General features: G+C 34.2%; 1 protein-coding gene across 1 annotated transcript in view; it reads left to right on the top strand.

The window, feature by feature from the left end:
• Positions 1-15,565, top strand: part of ERO1B (endoplasmic reticulum oxidoreductase 1 beta) — a 30,631-nt gene extending 15,066 nt beyond the window's left edge. The window contains exons 6-16 of the mRNA XM_081330201.1: positions 388-461; positions 2,172-2,292; positions 2,384-2,430; positions 3,248-3,259; positions 3,925-3,951; positions 8,254-8,346; positions 8,468-8,714; positions 10,683-10,752; positions 11,569-11,655; positions 12,862-12,995; positions 14,277-15,565. Of these exons, the coding sequence (XP_081186327.1) occupies positions 388-461; positions 2,172-2,292; positions 2,384-2,430; positions 3,248-3,259; positions 3,925-3,951; positions 8,254-8,346; positions 8,468-8,714; positions 10,683-10,752; positions 11,569-11,655; positions 12,862-12,995; positions 14,277-14,337 (973 nt within the window). The 3' untranslated portion in view covers positions 14,338-15,565. The remainder of the gene's footprint in view (positions 1-387; positions 462-2,171; positions 2,293-2,383; positions 2,431-3,247; positions 3,260-3,924; positions 3,952-8,253; positions 8,347-8,467; positions 8,715-10,682; positions 10,753-11,568; positions 11,656-12,861; positions 12,996-14,276) is intronic.
• The last annotated feature ends 2,448 nt before the right edge of the window (positions 15,566-18,013 follow it).

Here is an 18,013-nt window from a genome sequence, read left to right as displayed (position 1 = left end):
AATTTTAATGAGTTCAGAAAAAAACTATAGAACAACAATAAGGAGGAATCAGTTATTTATTGCAACAGATGTAGCATAAATATATAATCTTAATTCTGCTGCATCTGTACAGTAACTGCAACTCTAATGGTTATTGTAAATAAAGTGGTTGCTGGCTCTGTTACTACATGGAAAATAATATAGTTGTTTATGCTATTCTTATTCTCTTGATCTATTTAATTTTAATCATTTGTGTTTTTATGAGCTTCTGTGAAAGCTTGTTTGGACTATAACAAATATTTTTTCAGGTTCATCCTAATAATCTGATTTCTATGGGGGTTGACAGTTATATAAAAATAAATACATTCAGTTCATAGCTAATATTTTTTCTGTCTCTCTTTCACATAGTAACCAAAGTAAAGAAGCTTTCATTGACTGGGCCAGATATGATGATTCCCAGGACCATTTTTGTGAATTGGATGGTAAAATTTGAGTCATATATTCTTCACTGTATACTAAATAAACAAAATTAGAATTAATATCCATGTACTTTAAAAATTGAATGTGTTAAATGCTCTTAAAATAGTTTTATTTGTAATAATCCTCCAAATATAAATAATATAAATATAAATAAGAGCTTACCGTCTATTATTACTTTCTTGGCTAATGTTAAGTATAACAATTGCAAACTACTAATCCAATATGTTAATTTAATGGGAACCTGGTTGGCAGAATAATTAAGAGAATGGAAAGCTAGACTGGAAATTATATTCAAAGTGGTCATCAATGATTCTTGATAAAATTAATGGGCTGCTATAAGATACAATCAGAGATGCATATTCTTCACCATTTTAATTAAGGTTTGGAATTCTTACAAAATTTGCACATGTGGCTACAAAAAGCAAGTGCAATTTCAAATTGAATCAGCAGAAATTTTTCTGTTATTTCCAAATTAAGGAATCAGTAGTTTCATTTTTTCCCCTGTGCTTTGATGATATGCTACTTTCATATCCAGTTTTGGAAATTATACTTTAAGAAATATTCTGACAAATAATGACACTTTGTCCTCCAAGAGAGATGAAAAGAAGTGGCAATATTCTGACTTGCAGAAAAGATTGACAAGACATATGATAGGATTCTTCCAAGTACCATGAAAAGGTGTCACTTAGATGTATACTATGTTGCTATGTGGTTAAATTGCTTTTATATGTGTTTATTTTCAACATACAGTTATGTTGAATGAACATAAAAATCAAATTGGGCTCTTTAAGACTCAGAGAAAAACAAACAATAATTATTATTGGTATTTCTAATAATAGTAGAAGTACCTCATTACTTTTTTAACATTTTATAATAAATGTTACAACAGACTTTCTGTTGTATGTATGTATTTATTTATTTAAATTCCATTGCTGTCTAACTCTAAACCAGCTTTGGGCAGCTTACAATGCAATAATAACACATGCAATATAGAACAAAAGCAGATGAGAACTAGTCACTCAGTACAAAAACATAGGGATGTACAGGTAATTCTCAACTTACAACAGTTCATTTAGTGACCATTCAGAGCTACAACAGCATTGAAAAAAGTGACTTATGACCATTTTTCACCCTTAACAACCGTTGCAGCATCCCCATGGTCATGTGATCAACATTCAGACGCTTGGCAACTGACTCATATTTATGACGGGTGCAGTGTCTTGAAGGTCACATGATCATCTTTTGTGACCTTCTGTCAAAGTTAATGGGGCAGCCAGATTCACTTAACAACCATATTCCTAACTTAACAACTGAATCAATTCAGTTAGCAACTATGGCAAGAAAGTTCATAAAATGGAGCAAAACCTATTTAACAAATGTCTCATTTGGCAACAGAAATTTAGGGATCAATTGTAGTCGTAAGTCAAGGACTACCTGTATTTCGTTCAATTGTATATAAAAATATAAAATAAAATATAAATACGCCATATTTAGAAATAGTTACGTATTTACATTTAATGTGCACTTTATTTACAATACATTTAAAATGTAAAAATATAAATGCACAATGTTGTTAATTCCTTCATAAATGCTTTTATATGGTATTGCTGTAATTTGATCTTTTACATCAAGATAGCTTCTTATACTGAAGGTTTCGGTAAATTGCATGTTCCAATTCATAATTAAGCAGTACGGTTCTTCTCTGTTATTAGATGAGAGATCACCTGATGCTCAATATGTGGATTTGCTGTTGAATCCAGAACGATACACTGGATACAAAGGGCCCTCTGCATGGAGGGTATGGAACAGTATCTATGAAGAAAATTGCTTTAAGTAAGTGAAAATAGAGGGCAAAATTATTTTATACTGAAATTTAAAATTCCTTAAATTACCAAAACATAAATTACCATATTTTTCTCATTAGGCCACGATCTGTATATCGTCCATTAAATCCACTGGCACCAACCAAGGGTGAGTCATTAAATCCTTTTCAATTGTAAAATAACAATTCTGAATATTAGTTGTTAAGTAAAACATTATTGTGGTTTGTTGCACAATCTGCCAGGTGGTTAGACTGGATTTTGCATTTTTATCCAGCTACCAAATCTTTCCCAAGGATTTGAAGGCAGATGTTGTTTGATGGCTATTAGAGATATTGTCACTAACATTTTTATTATATTCCAGGCTTTTTTAATGTATATTTGTTCAACTCAACTTGGCAAATATACATTCATCAGTTAATGAAAGACATTGAGACCTAGCTATATACGATAGCTGTGCATAATCAGCAATTACATCTGAAAGCACAATTCTGCAAACAATAATTGCTATTTGAATGGGAAGGCACTTCCTCATAAGAAATCACTTCCACTTTTCAGTTAAATAATAAGTATCATAAATAATGCAATGTGTCTGATTTAGTAAAAAAAACTGCATCCAATCACCTGTTCTCAGTTTTTGTTGTTTAATTAGAGATTTTTATTCTGGGAGGTGTAAAACACATTCTTTTAAAGTAACCTGTAATTTGTAACGAAAAGCAAGAAGAAGTAATGCATTTTTAAAAATAGAGATCCTTTGCAATCTTGTACCAGTATTCTCCCATTTTGTTATGGATGGCAAATATATCACTATTTGAATCTTTTAACTCCTGAGAAAAACAGTGATGGAGTTAATTACAGTCAGAAAGTTCTGACTTTTTAAACTGACACATACAGTATATTTTTGATACTCAGTACAGAAGTAAAGATGGAATAAATTATAATACTTGTCTTTTATAACTTTTTTTCAGGAGAGGATGATGGTAAGTTTTTGTGACATATTCTTTCACTGTATTATTTAAGATTCTGGGGGGGAAAATGTAATGAATGGGAAATCCCCCAGGATTACAACTTTAGAATATCACCATACTATACCTACTGAATAAATTTCAGTGAGAGATTTAAAGTAGGGAAGAAAAAGAAAAAAGTTGCATAACAAAGTTTATTGGTTATATTGCAACACAGATGTTATCTAGGATTATTAATCCCTTTCTCATGATTAATAGACGCTGCTAATAATTGATGATATACATAAACAATTGCCATTTATACTGTAATTCTCTAGGGATCTTTATTGAATTTGTGAAGTCCAGCAAAGTAGATTAGAATAAAGTTTACGTTTCCTGATGTTCAGTTACATTCTAGGGATCTTTATAGAAATTCAACTACTATGACTTCCTTTAAATAAGCATGAATCAGATTTAAAACATCTGAACCCTTTTTCTCAACTTGAGAATAAATATTTAAGAATTTAAATGAGCAGCAGTGAAGTGATACATCAAGATTCAGTTTTATCACAAATTTTAGATGAAAGGGTAGATAATTTTGATATGTATTTTGGAGTATGCTGTGAATTTAGATTTTCAAAGTATTTATTGATTAGATATGTTTAGGCCTTGTTTGAAATTAATTATTTTTGTGTTCACAGGAGAATCTTTTTATACATGGCTAGAAGGTAAATTTGATATCATGTCAAAATTCTAATGAAAAACTGCAAATTCTCTGTGTAATAAATTTAAAGATTAAGGAATCCATTCCTATTCCAGGAAAAAAAATATAGCAATCTGTGGGAACGGCCAGAATTTGGTCTCCCAAGAATTTGGCTTTTGACCTTTCAGCCTTTCCGTGCTTTCCTAGTTGGGCCTCTCTGTAGCTTCAGTGCAGAGAACACTCTCCTGGCTAGGAGGGGGGCCTGGCATGTGGGAGGTTTGGGAAATGCTATGATAAAGACTTCACATGCATCTTATGCTATCTTGTTTTTGTGTGATCTCATAAGCACCTGAGTATCCAATTATTTCTGTGTATCCTGGTTGTGAGAGACTGATGTAATCTTTATTGGAGGTGAATAAAAGTTCAGCGGGCAGTGTACTCTCCAGAATTCTTTTGGGGACGAGGCTGCCCTGCTGGTTCAGGACAACTCTATCGACCCGGGTCTTAATTCTTTTCCCTTCAGCAATCAACCTGTTAGCTAAAAAAAACTTGTTGATTTTGCAAGACTAGGTCATTTTTTTAAAAACAAGTTTTATTGATTTTTTAATATTTACATATACATGTATTTGTGAAGCAATATGGTGGTTGAGTAGTCAAAATAACAAATAACAAGTTGTAAATAGTTCAGGTTACATCAACAGGGATTCTCTCTCTGATTCCCTTAGTTATCACTTAGTCAAAATAGTAGAGTTAATACACTTCTAGTTGTACCTGGTCAATTAACAAAATTTTCAATATATTTTCACTAATACATATCAATATCCTGTTTTTAAATTTTATCTAATTGCTATAGAATATTCTAGAATAGCCTATAGTATACAAAAGAAAGCTTAATTTTTGGGTACCCCACAATTCCCTATTTCAATAAAGAATAATTACATTGTTCGTTACAAAACATTCTTATGTTTTACCATTAAAGTCTAGTTTTCATCTTAACAAATCACCCATTATTAGAAGTATATTTTTTTATCTTAACTGTTCAACAGTTATTAAAATACTATCTTTTAAATATAAAATTCTAGATTCTATAATATAGTTCAAAAGTAACAACTAATATATTATATAAGTCATCTTAACCGTACATCAATTGATAAAATACTATCTTTTGATATATCATTCCAAATTCTATAATATAGTTCAGAATTATATTCTAAGAGTTTACTTTTGTTTTCCCTTACAGATCTAAAAGCTAAATGTAGAATCAGTTATATTTTTTAAAGATTCCCCTTAATCCATTGAAAGGTATTTTTATACTCTATCTTTAGGAATCCCAAAAAAGAAACAAGTTCAATTTTTTAAATCTAACTCTTGCCTTCCTTTTGGCATGTTTAAATTCTCAAATGTATCTTCCTTTCTTCCTGTAGCCCTTATTTGAATCCAGGGAACGTATCCAAATGTCAATTTTGCAAGGAAAATGTCCCCTTTGTAGCCATTGTAGTTTTGCTTTGATAGTTTTTGATGATTGATGTAATATAGTTGTCATTAGATAAGTCAAGTCTTTTTGTTCTTCCAATTCTATCTGGGTTAGGTAGAAAGTAGTAGCTGGTGTTATGGTTGTCATTTGATTAGTTGAATTCTCAATATAGTGTATTTGAAGGCCTTTAGTGTCTTCACTCTTAATATTGCTTTCTTCAGGTGCAGTTGCTTTTTGACTTGTAAGTTTTGTAGTTGCCATTAAAGTTTGGGCTTTAAGGTTTTCTGTAGGTTGCTTTTGTTGTTCTTTGAAATCTCCTATTTTAGTGTTAGTTTCCACTTCTTCCATTTGGTTTTGGGTTATTTTTCCTCATTTAAAGTCAGAATTTGATTTGGTGGCTTTGAGTTGTCAGATTTTTCTTGCAGTTTGGCTTTAATTTGCTCTGTCATTGCCAAAATTTTGTCCAGTATCAGTTTTATAGTCAAGTGGTGGGATATATTCATCCATTTCGTTATTGTTTGCAGCTAAATCTTCCATGGAGGCTATTTTAATAAGAATCAAGGATTATCCACCTCCAAAAGAGTTGTTTTCAGTGCCAGGTGTTCTTTTAAATTTCTTTTAAAGCTTTAAGGCTTTAAGATTTGTTCCCAGAGTAGATATTCGCCGTTTTTTCAAAAGATGGGGAAAGAAATTTTCAGGAAAGTCCCACAGGAAGATGGTTAAGGGAATAGGAAAGGTAAAGGCTCGCCCAGGTCCTCCAGATTGCTTCTTAGTGCTGGGTAGTGCTTTTGGCTTTTGGCAGGGAGTAGCTTAGTGATCAGCCATCTTTTTGGCGGGTCTCTTCTTCTTCTGGCCAAAGGAGATTGTCCCGGATTCAAGTGGAGGGCTGCTGCCCTTCCGCAATCACAGGGAAGTCCTCCTCTCGGTAATTGCCCCTCCAGGGCGATTTTTGACCCTTTTCAGGGTCCTCCAAAAAAGAAAGAAATGAATGGCAGTAAGCAGACTGTTCCTGCGCGTCCAGAAGCGCCACGCGCGTGAACCGGAAGCCAAGACTAGGTCATTTTTACTAAATGCTTTCAGTAGTGAAATTAATGTGTACCACTGACTAGGGCTGTGCAAAATATTTAAAAGATATGCCTTGCAATTCATGTTAATTGAAGAAAAAATGTCTCTCTTTAAAGTCTTGAAGCAAACATGGCAGCCATGGCAGCGAGTGCAATTATTTTGAACATCCCAGTTCTCTGCATGTATCTGCCAGAATAGCATTTGAAATAATGCTTTGAAGTCTCAGCCTTTAAAAGGATATGGCTGGCCTGATGTTTCCAGAAGTGTTTCACTCACTCTAATAAGCTTTGCAAAGTACCTTCTTCTTTACAAAGCACATCTTTTGAATGCTCTGCTCAGCTCTTCTTTTAATCTCCAAGCTCTAGGTCAATTTTGCATAGGAGCCAGGAATCACTCTCACATATAAATGGAAAAAAATAGCAACATGATTGCTACAGTTTGAATGAAATATAATAGTACTGATTTTATTATTCAAATCAAGTGTTGTAAATATTATCTAAAATATTACAATATCTCCTATACTCAAGGTATGTCTTATCAGTGGATTGCTTTGATCAATTTCTCTACTCTGGTGATATTCACCCACTTTGGATACATCTTGTTTTATGGTTTAAATATAAAACAAAACCACTGTTTTCCATTATGTGACAGAACTGTAATAAACCTTGGATCTGGCATTTCTGCTCTTTGCATGCTAAAGGAAAAGATCCACTAGCATTTTTAACACGATGTGCTTTTCCTAAGATGTTTTCTCACTAGGAAAGTGATTAGTGAAAATGAGGCAGAAATTGAAATAATGTGTTTTTCTCTAGCTTTTTTTGAGCTTATCTTTGAATGAATGAAAAATATTTTGCCAGCCATAGAAAGCTTTCGATCTGCTAGGGTGGTGGTTACTAACCTTTTCTTCACCTTGGACCCCGTTTAAATACCTTTTGTGGCCATAGACCACCAAAGATTTAACTAAAAATTTAAATCATAATATTTCTTCAAGCCTTTGCGGACCACCTGTGATGACATTACAGACCCCCGGGGGTCCACAGACCACAGGTTGAGAACCACTGTACTAAGTGATCCTGTTAGTAGAAATGGACAGAGAAAATCTTTACTGATACTTCCTGCAATTGTCTGTGCTGTTCTAGATAGTCCCATCAGTTCTCCAGAACTCATCTCCATAAGTTGCAAAGTTGAAGGGAGCAAAATTTTCCTTTTGTATCTATCCTGGTGGGATACTGCCAATCTCAAAAAGCAAAATTTCCAGTTTCTTCAAGGTGGAACTATTAGAGGTAGTCCTCAACCTATGACCACAATTGAGCCTAAAAGTTATGATGTTAAGTGAGACATTTGTTAAGTGAGTTTTGCCCCATTTTATGACCTTTCTTGCCACAGTTGTTAAGTGAATCACTGTACCTGATAAGTTAGTAACTTGGTTGTTAAGTGAATCTGGCTTCCCCATTGACTTTACTTGTCAGAAGTTCACAAAAGGTGATCACGTGACCTTGGGACACACCAACGGTCATAAATATGAGTGAGTTGCCAAGCATCTGAAATTTGATCACAATGTAATGGGGGTGTTGCAAAGGTCATAACTGTGAAAAACGGTCATAAGTCATATTTTTCAGTGCCGTTGCAATTTTGACTGGTCACTAAATGAACTGTTATAAGTCAAGGACTACCTGTATAGCAAAACACTTTCTAGCAGGATTATTTTCTTAATTGTTAATTATTTATTATTTAATTTTAATTATTTTCTAATTAATTGGGTTTTAACAATATTTTTATCTCATCTAGGGCTTTGTCTTGAAAAGCGTGTATTCTATAAACTTATTTCAGGACTTCATGCAAGTATCAACTTACATCTTTGTGCAAACCATTTACTTGAAGGTATTTGTGATTTTTAATACTGCCCCTTCTCTTTTTATTTTTTGTGGGAAATTAATTTTTCCACTATTCCCATAAAAACAGTTTTAACACTTATTTTAAAGCATTGTTTTTCTTTATTCAGAAACATGGGGAAGACCTCGTTGGGGACCTAATGTTAAAGAATTCACCCAGCGTTTTGACCCTACTGAGACAAAAAGTGAAGGACCAAGACGACTAAAAAATTTATATTTCCTATATTTGGTGGAACTACGTGCATTGTCAAAGGTTGCATCATACTTTGAGCGTTCAGTTGTGGACCTTTATACTGGAAATTCACAGGAGGATACAGAAACTAAGTCTCTCTTGTTAGAAATCTTCCAAGATACAAAGTAAGTGTGCTTTTCTTCTCCACCTTTAATATGTATTCAGATACAGACAACTGAATAAAGTTGATTTCAGTGGATCTTTAGGGAATTGCAGGAAAAGGAAAGTATTAAAACAGATCTAAAAATATGGTTGAATTCACATATCACATTAAACTACTGTTTAATCATATTTTATTGAATCAGCCCCAGATGGCTGGGTTTCTTTAATAAATTAATCCCAAATCCTAAACAACAAAACAAACAAGTTTGTTTAGCAAGAAGTGGGAAGCAACTTGATAGTCCAAAGGATATTTGCAATGGAAAGGAAGCTCTCCAGAAAGGAAAACAATGACTGGCAGACGAAAGACTCATTTGTATCCAGCTGCAGTTTGAATTGTGCAAATAATTAATACCTGGGTTTTTTTTAATCTAAAAGGAAAGGGAGAACATAACTATTGCTCTTCGTGTCTTAGTCACATAGTCAGATGTCTTGAAGCAGATAGCCAAGTCATCAGGATTATGACAGATAACTTGGGAGAAACGCAGTTGGCCAAATAGGGCCAACTGAAACATTATGCTGAAATCACACATGTGGTTAACACATACAGAAAATTGGCTTTAGGCTGCTGACAAACTGGCTGGTGATAAACTCAGCCAATATATGTAAGGATATTGACTATTTTATCCTTTGGCATTTTTGGTTCTTCCTTTGAATTAGTTAAGATGGAGTGTTTTGATTAGAAATATCAAATTATTGGGAAAGGTGCCATATCAAGTGAAATTCAGTGAGCTAGTAATCTGCTATACTGTATGCTTTTGTGGACAACTGCTGCATCTTAGAATGCTGAGCTCTCTGTGTTACAGGATGTTGGGGCCAGAAAGAGCAATAGCTCAGTGGAAAAAGCTAGAAGGTCTGGGTGAACTTCAGTAAGAGCCATTGTGGTGCAGTGGTTAGAATGCAGTATTGCAGGCTAACTCTGCTTACAGCCACCAGTTCGATCCTGACTAGCTCAAGGTTGACTCAGCCTTCCATCTTTCAAAGTTGATAAAATGAGGATCCAGATTCCTGGGGCTAATATGCTGACATTTGTAAACCGCTCAGAGAGTGCTATAAAGCACTATGGAGTGGTATATAAGTCCACGTGCTATTGCTATTTGATAGAAGGCATAGGGAATGGCCTTGAAGTTCAGAAAGAAGTACAGAAGGAAGAGCCAAAATCAAGGAAATGGTTAAAGTAAGAGGGATTTGAATTTAGGCCAAGAAAATAACTTGAGGAACCCTCTCAAACAAGCATATCCCTAGTTTAGATAAAGATAAAGTGAGGAAGGACAAAATACAATCAGACTTGCAAGATTCTGTTACTGTAGCTGTTACAATGAAAGCAATCCTAGCCTCTATGGCAGGCATGTCAAACTCGTGATGTCACGTGACATCGCGCAACGTATTGGGACTTTTTCCCCATTGCTGGCAATGGGGTGGGCACAGTTTTGGCGTGATGCATCAGTTAGACATGCATGCTCTATGTCATTGGTTTCTTAGTCAAGTCTACTGTGTTAGCTGACAAATGCACTCTGGGGACATTAGTTATAAGTAGCAGATTTGTTAAAAGATTTGTCAGGTATCATGATATGCATAGAGTATGTAGTTTTGGATGGAGTTCTCTAAGTCTTTTGAATAATAATATTCTCTATTGTCAGAAAGTTAGTTTATAAGTGTTCATGTGTTTCTATTTAGCAAGGAGGAATATAGTAACATACAACAAAACTCAACAAGACATTACATCCAGAAAAGAAAAGGAAGAGTTTCATAAAAGAGTTGGAGAGAAAGATAAAATTGAGAACTGCTATGTAATGAAGAATTTCATATTATTTCCTTTGGGATATTTGTTAAGAACCCTTTGGGAAAAAACATAAAAGTAACTGAAATATATAATATATAATATATATTATATTATTGTTAAATAAGTCTAATTCATTATCTAATTTTTGTAGGTCCTTTCCTATGCATTTTGATGAAAAGTCCATGTTTTCTGGAAACAAAAAGGAGGCCATATCTTTAAAGGTAAACATAGTTTTTACATTGACAATTTACATAAATTGCAGTAATGAAAGAAATTTTAAATTAGATTAAATCCTGTTTCTTTGCTTTTGTGTGTGCATTTGATTATATTGTTTTATATTTGAGGCAACATCACGAAACATCAAGGTGCTTTTAAGTTCTTACAAGTAATATTTCAGAAAAATAGCAAGCAAGTCATTAGAATGTAAGATTCCAGATCAGTATTGCCAGTAGATTATGCCATTAATCAGAATCTCTGTTATGCTATCTACTTGCATAATTTTGAGTCATCTTTGTATCTCTACTGTTGATTTACAGCTATACTTTACAGTTTTATAGTAAATGCCAATTCATAAGCTTCTTTACTACATGAAAAATGAAACTATTTCTCTTTATGAGTATGAAAAAAGCATCCAGGGCGGGGATCAAATGATGGAACAAGTGTTATGTCATTCTAATGCAAACTCCACCTTTTTTTAGATACTTTATGTTGTTGCACACATTTACAAAAGGGGCAGTACAAAAGCATGTTCATTCCATCCTTTTTTCAATGTATCTTTTTCAAAGCAAATAGTACAATGAAACTGATATAGAATTAACTATAGATACTCCCAGCCAGCTTGCCATCAGATTAAAAGTGGTTGCAAACTATGGTTTGAACTAATTAGTTTGAAGGCTTCAATGGTTACCTCTGAAAGGAAAATGGTACACAAAATTAGGAAGTAAAGAAAACATTGAGAGAAGAGAATGTTGGACCACCATCTTTAGAATCACTAATGCATTAGAAAAAGCTTTAAACATGTTTTTCTGTATTGGTAGGAAGAATTCAGATTGCATTTCAAAAACATATCTCACATAATGGATTGTGTTGGATGTGATAAATGTCGGTTATGGGGAAAATTGCAGGTATGTGAGGTTTTTTCATGTTTTAAGGTTAACATTCTTACATAGCAAAACAGTTTCTCACACTAGGTAAACTTATTTCCTATACCAGTGATGGCGAACATTTTAGAGACCAAGTGCCCAAACTGCAACCGAAAATCCACTTATGTGTCATCAGGTGGCGGGTGGGGTTGGCCCATTGGGTGGATGTGGCCAATTGGGCAGGCATGGCCCATTGGTTGGGCATGGCTGCAGTGGTAACGGCAGACTGATCAATCAATTCCAACTTGGCAAGATCATTTTTTTCCCATGAAAAGTTGAAATTGATTGATTGATTGAATCTTTTTTTTTTGCACATGGTGGCAGAAGCCTAAAGCGAAAAGGTTTTATAAAACCCAGCTGAAGGCCTAGGATTGGGGCGACAGCACGCATGCCCACAGAGAGGGCTCTGCATGCCACCTGTGGCATGCGTGCCATAGGTTCGCCACCACGGTCCTATACTCTACATCTCTAAGGCCAGTTAATGTCAGTGTGGTAAATTTTAGCTTTACCGCAAAAACAAATATTTCATATTTGCTTTATTATAACATTCAAGCTATGCAAGTTGTACATGTCATTTCACCAATTATAGAATACAATTTCTGTATAGTAGGATTACATACTATATTATGCAATATTATTTGATGTTTATGTTAAAATACTGCATAGAATAGCACTTAGACTTATATACTGCTTCATAGTGCCTTATAGAACTCTCTAAGCAGTTTATAGAATCAGCATATTTCCCCCAACAATTTACCGACCTTGGAAGGATGAAAGGCTGAGTCATCTTTGAGCCAGCCAGGATCAAACTTCTGGTGGTGGGCAGAGTCAGCTGCAATACTGCATTTTAACCACTATGCCAAGTTTTAATTCTTCATTCAATAGTTAATTTAATAAACTGAACTGAAAACAAAACAATGTGCCTTCAGCAAATGGAGACTGATCTGGTTTTTTAATTTTCTATCTGTTTTGAGGTGAAGTGAGAATGGGAGGATTTTGTTGATATAAGACCTGCCCCTACCTGGGGCTAGTTTTCTTGGTGTGAGTCGCTGAAATAGAGATGATAATTAATTTTCAAATCACTTTTTGAGAGATTGGAGATAGAAATGATGGCAGTGTAGAAGTGCCCAAAGTTGTTAATTAATGTATATTGTACTCTTACTATGTAATATATTGGCTCTCTTTCAGACTCAGGGTTTAGGAACTGCTTTGAAAATCTTATTCTCTGAAAAAGAAATAAAGAATCTTTCTGAGAACAGTCCATCAAAAGGTTTTCAATTGACACGGCAAGAAATAGTTGCTCTTCTGAATGCATTTGGAAGGTAAGTTACAAATGAAATTTGTTATAGCTATGTAGTGCTAGGCTGGGCTCTTTCTTCATGTGATATGGACTTTAAAAAGTAGTCTTCTATTTATGACCACAATTAAGTCCAGAATTCTTGTCATAAATCATTGCAATAATTAATTTGACTCAATTTTATGATCATTTTTATGACAGTTGTTAAGCAAATCGTGTGGTCATTTAGCAAATCCAGCATATCCAGTGGTGTCTTTTATTGTTTTCTGATGAAAACCATAAAAATTGTTGCAAATCACAGTCACATGACTGCAGTAAATGCAAGCCAATAACCAAATATATGAAATGCAGTCATGTGACAATGGGGGATAGTACCGCAGTCGTAACTTGGAAAACAAGTTTGTAACTAACACCTGGCAGGTGGTACGTGACCATCCTAGAAAAGTGATAGCAGGGGAGGGGAATGAGCTGAACCGGTGGCAGCACCGCACAAGCCTGAGCAAGAGATGGCTGGAGCTGCAGGACTGTCAGGGCTTAGTGGAAGCACCAGGATCAGTGCCAGGCTCCAGCTGGAGCTTGGCGCTGATCCTGGCGCTTCTACTGAGCCCAGAAGAAGCACCGATCAGCTGGAATGTTGCAGCATCTCCAGGGTCTTGTGATTTACATTGAGATGCTTGGCAACTGATTCGTATTTATGACGGTCACAGTGTCCCAGGGTCATGTGAAGTGACCAAAACCTGCTGAAAACATCCAGCAGATGGGGGGGGAATAAAAACCAAACAACTCCCACCCCACCCCTGCTGCCAATCCTCAACAGAAATGCTCACAACAATGAAAACCTCGAACAGGAAGAAGAGCGCCGCCGGACCACCGGGCAGGTTTCTTGCTCGGCTGTGACTTGGGGGGCACTTTTTCAGTGCCACTGTAACTTCAAACAGTCACTAAGCAAACTATTGTAAGTTGAGGACTACCTGTACTTCATTACTTTTTTCCTCTTTTTTTTTTGATCATCAAGTTTTTGACACCTTGCTAGGTGACTGGCGGTACTCGGATGTTGCCATATCCTAAAAGTGGTACAATGGGTGAAAAGGTTGAAAAGCCCTGCTCTAGACTTTAAGTGCATCAGACACACACATAGTATTGAAGGTGGATAAGATAATTATTTTAACAAACTGCAGTACTAAGTTTTAGATCAAATTGCTGATTTGATCTAAAAGTCAAGTTGGTGTTTCATGCAGGAAGTGCTTCCTTCTTTTAATTCTGAACTTCTCTAGACTCAGTCCTTCTTCCCTTCTCTTCCTCACAGACTTTCTACAAGTATACGAGAGCTACAAAATTTCAAAGTCTTACTGCAACAGAAAAGTTAACGAAGGTTTTGTACCTATTGGTAGAAGAAGCTGCTAATTTAACACCAGGCAAAACGAAGCCAATCTGCATACAAAACTGTTCTAGAAAGGCAAGAGAATATATATATATATATATATATATCCACTTTGAATATTTAAAATAAAAAAGGTTAAGACATTGGACAAAATATTTATGGATAAAATACCTGGCTTTAATTATGTAAATTATGTTTGTTTTTAACTGTTTCACTGTTCTTACTCTCTACTATTTTTGTTTCATCATCATTCAAAAGAAATGTTGCCTCTCTTGCTTTACATCAACACGCAGGAACTTCATCCAGGCTGCATTGCTCACATGGAAAAGATTCTTGCAGCATTTCCCAAAAATACCTGGTAGAAATGCGTTTTTTATGTTTATTGATGATATGTAAGAAAAATGTTTTCTTGCATTTGTATTTCATTTGTTTGTTACAGTCTCTGTCATGGCCAGTAAATATTTTACTAAAGTAAGCCCCTTGGCATCCAGGGGAATTAGTTATTGGAAAATCTCAAGTTATTTTTGTGTTTGCCTCCTTGCCCTCTTCTCTTTTCCTTTTCCTTTTTTTCATTTTTCTACAGCACAGCTGCTGTCTCTGTGAAGAGACAAAACTGGATTAAATTACTTTATCAGTTTTTATTCTGAGTGGATGATGAAAGGCTTTTCCCATTAACTGCTACTAGCTTAAAAAAATGGCTCAAGCTTTAGAGTCATGGACCTTAAATCTTCCATTTCAAAAACCTTAGAAATTCCTCTTATTCTGGTGCTCTTCTGTTCAAATACAATAACAAATAAAATAAAATATTTTCACAGTCCAAAAGTCATTTCCAGAATTCAACAGAGCACATCCTATCTATGCAATCTCTAATTACACCTTTAAAAATATAGTCTCTAATAAAATATGATAAAATGGATATTCTGTACATTTGTTCTTAAACCTTTAACTACAAAGGGGAATCTAGTTATCAGAGAACAGTTGCAGGTAACAAACATTTAAATTCTTAATCTGTAGTAGGAGGAAGTCTGTAAATTGTGAATGAGCACCTTATTTAAAAACTGTTTGTAATGTAATATTTGTATTCTGTGAGGGATGTTTGGATGAATGTCAGTTTAAGTACAATATACAGATTTGTACATATTTTGCTTTGCTTTGATAAGTAAAACAGTCTTTACAAAATGAATTAAAAGTGCTCTTAACATCTTCTAATTTAAGACATGTCTGCTGTTATTGTTCTTGTGTGTGTGTGTGTGTTTGTATGTCTATTTATACTGCATGCTTTAACTAATATAGTTCCATAACTTTGTGATTTAAGTATTTAAAAATGAAGTATTATTTATTCTCAACTATATATTTTTCTACACATGTGAAATTTTCCAGTGATAACTAAATGAAGAAAACTGTAATGTATTGCCCTTATAATTTAAGACTTCATTTATCGAAATCAATAGATATTGAGCCATATTCTAAAGATTGCATTCACTTCAGGGCTTAATAAATATGAACGTCAGATCTTTATGGTAGACAAGAATAGTCTTATGGTAACAGATTGTGAAACAAGGAAACTGGTATGTGCCTTAGAATTTAATGTTACTGGTAAGATCTGTTACTGGTAAGATCGATTTCTTATCAATAAGCTTTATGACATCCAATTTGTGATGAATCAGACATAAGATTTTGTCCAATGGAATGGAGATTATTTTTGTGAATTCATCTATTTCTTATACTTTTCCCCAGTATCTAATCTAAAAGATAATGGGAAAGTTCAAAATTGTCTAGTGTGTTGCCAGCTGCAGGGGTAGATAAATGCCCCCCTGCTCAAAAGAGCTGTAGGCTTCAGAATTTGTGGGCAAATTTTAAAGCATGAGATCTGTAATTTTGCTATTTTTTATGTTGTCTTCTAAATGGAAATTGATACTTCAAAGTGTTTAATTTCCACATATTAATGGTAAATACTGCTGAGTTAGCATGGAATCCATATGCAAGGTTTTTATAGCTTCAGTTCTTCCTTGGTGTGTTCTTCCTGAAATTCAAGTCACATGGACATGAATTCTTGAAGCTTTATTTCAATCACTTCCTTATTTAAAAAAGGCAAGGTAAGCAAAATATTGTTTTTCTCTCTTTATGCTCTTTATGTTTAATGATATATCTATTTTAGAAGTATTACTTTTTCTTATTCACTTGCTTATGCTGATATTTTTCTGGATGAAGCCAGCAGATCATTTTTCTCTCTTTATGCTCTTTATGTTTAATGATACATCTATTTTAGAAGTATTACTTTGTCTTATTCACTTGCTTATGCTAATATTTTTATGGATGAAGCCAGCAGATCTCACTTCATGTGTATCTTGTGCTAAGGTAGATGTTGATTCTAAGTCAAGGTCCTATGAATAAGGAGTAGATTACTCAGGAATTTTGTTTACATCCAAGACTGTGAAGGCTACTATTTATTTAATTGGTTAAAAATACAGAAATGAAGTACCAAAAAACAGAAGTAAAATTATAAGTAGATAACATTGTTGTTGTAGTCATTAGTTTTCAGGCTTCTTGACTATTGAATAAGGAATTTAGTATTCTGAGTCTCATCTGAGAGTTCAAAACATCGCTTTAATTATTTCGTTGCTCAGCTGTTCTATTTGTTTAAAGAAATAATGCAGTTTTTCAAAAATAGCTAGTTGTGTGTAATAGATAGCATATGAGTTTTTATTTAGTAGTATACAGATTTGAAAGAAGTCCTTGAACCTGACATATAGAAACAAGAATTTCCAAGTGGCTGAATTCGGCCACAATTAAAAGAGTTGTCTACTGCTACTCTTATTATTCTGATTAACAATAGAAGGAAATGGACAAAAGAAGTTGCTTTCCATTCCATTTAACATAACTGAGTGGTCAAAACTTTAGATGCTACATTTTCTAAGCTTGATTGCCCCCATTACTGCTAATGTAAAGACCACCATTGCTTCATTATATTTGCCACTCTTAGAATTTTCCTTTTCAAAATGAGAACCTCCATTGCTGCTTTTTGCTTTATTCCCTTTCCTTTTTATGATACAGTAATCTAATAAAGATGCAAATCTTATACACACTATAGTAAAAATAAACCCCATTGTTTGGAGTTCAAATAAACATAGTGTCAAGCTTCATTCTTCCTTTAAATGAAGGAGCTTCATTTAAGCTTCATTCTTCCTGTATTTTATGCTAAGATTAATTGAATATTGTGGTTCCCTTCTGAGTAAATATATACAAGATTGAGTATATGTTTGCAAGAATGTTGGTTACCATATGAAGGATAAAACAATCTGCAGACTAAAGGAAAGATTGTCTTTCCTTTACGGATTTGGATACATTGCCTAACTTTTATTGCTATGAAAGAAATGTTCTAATATTGACAACATTCCAAATAATTTGGAACTCAGTTTTGAATACAACCAAATACAATATACAATCCTGTATATTTTGTTACAGACAATGTGATGATTACAACAGTGTGGGAATCTGTGCCTGGTGATTTATGTTTCCTGCTTCCCCACAAAGCCGTTCAAATGTCTCTCTGCTATAGGAATTGCCAGAAAAGGAATGGGTTGGAAAATGAGGAGGAAGGGATCTCCCAAATAAGGCAGATTTTATTTTGTGAACAGAGTATCTTCATTTAGCCACATGTT

This window comes from Vipera berus (assembly GCF_964194415.1).
Source record: "Vipera berus genome assembly, chromosome: 1".
In the NCBI taxonomy this organism is placed as follows: Eukaryota; Metazoa; Chordata; class Lepidosauria; order Squamata; family Viperidae; genus Vipera; species Vipera berus.
The sequence above is the reverse complement of the archived record's forward strand: the minus strand, read 5'-3'. Positions and strand labels throughout refer to the sequence as shown.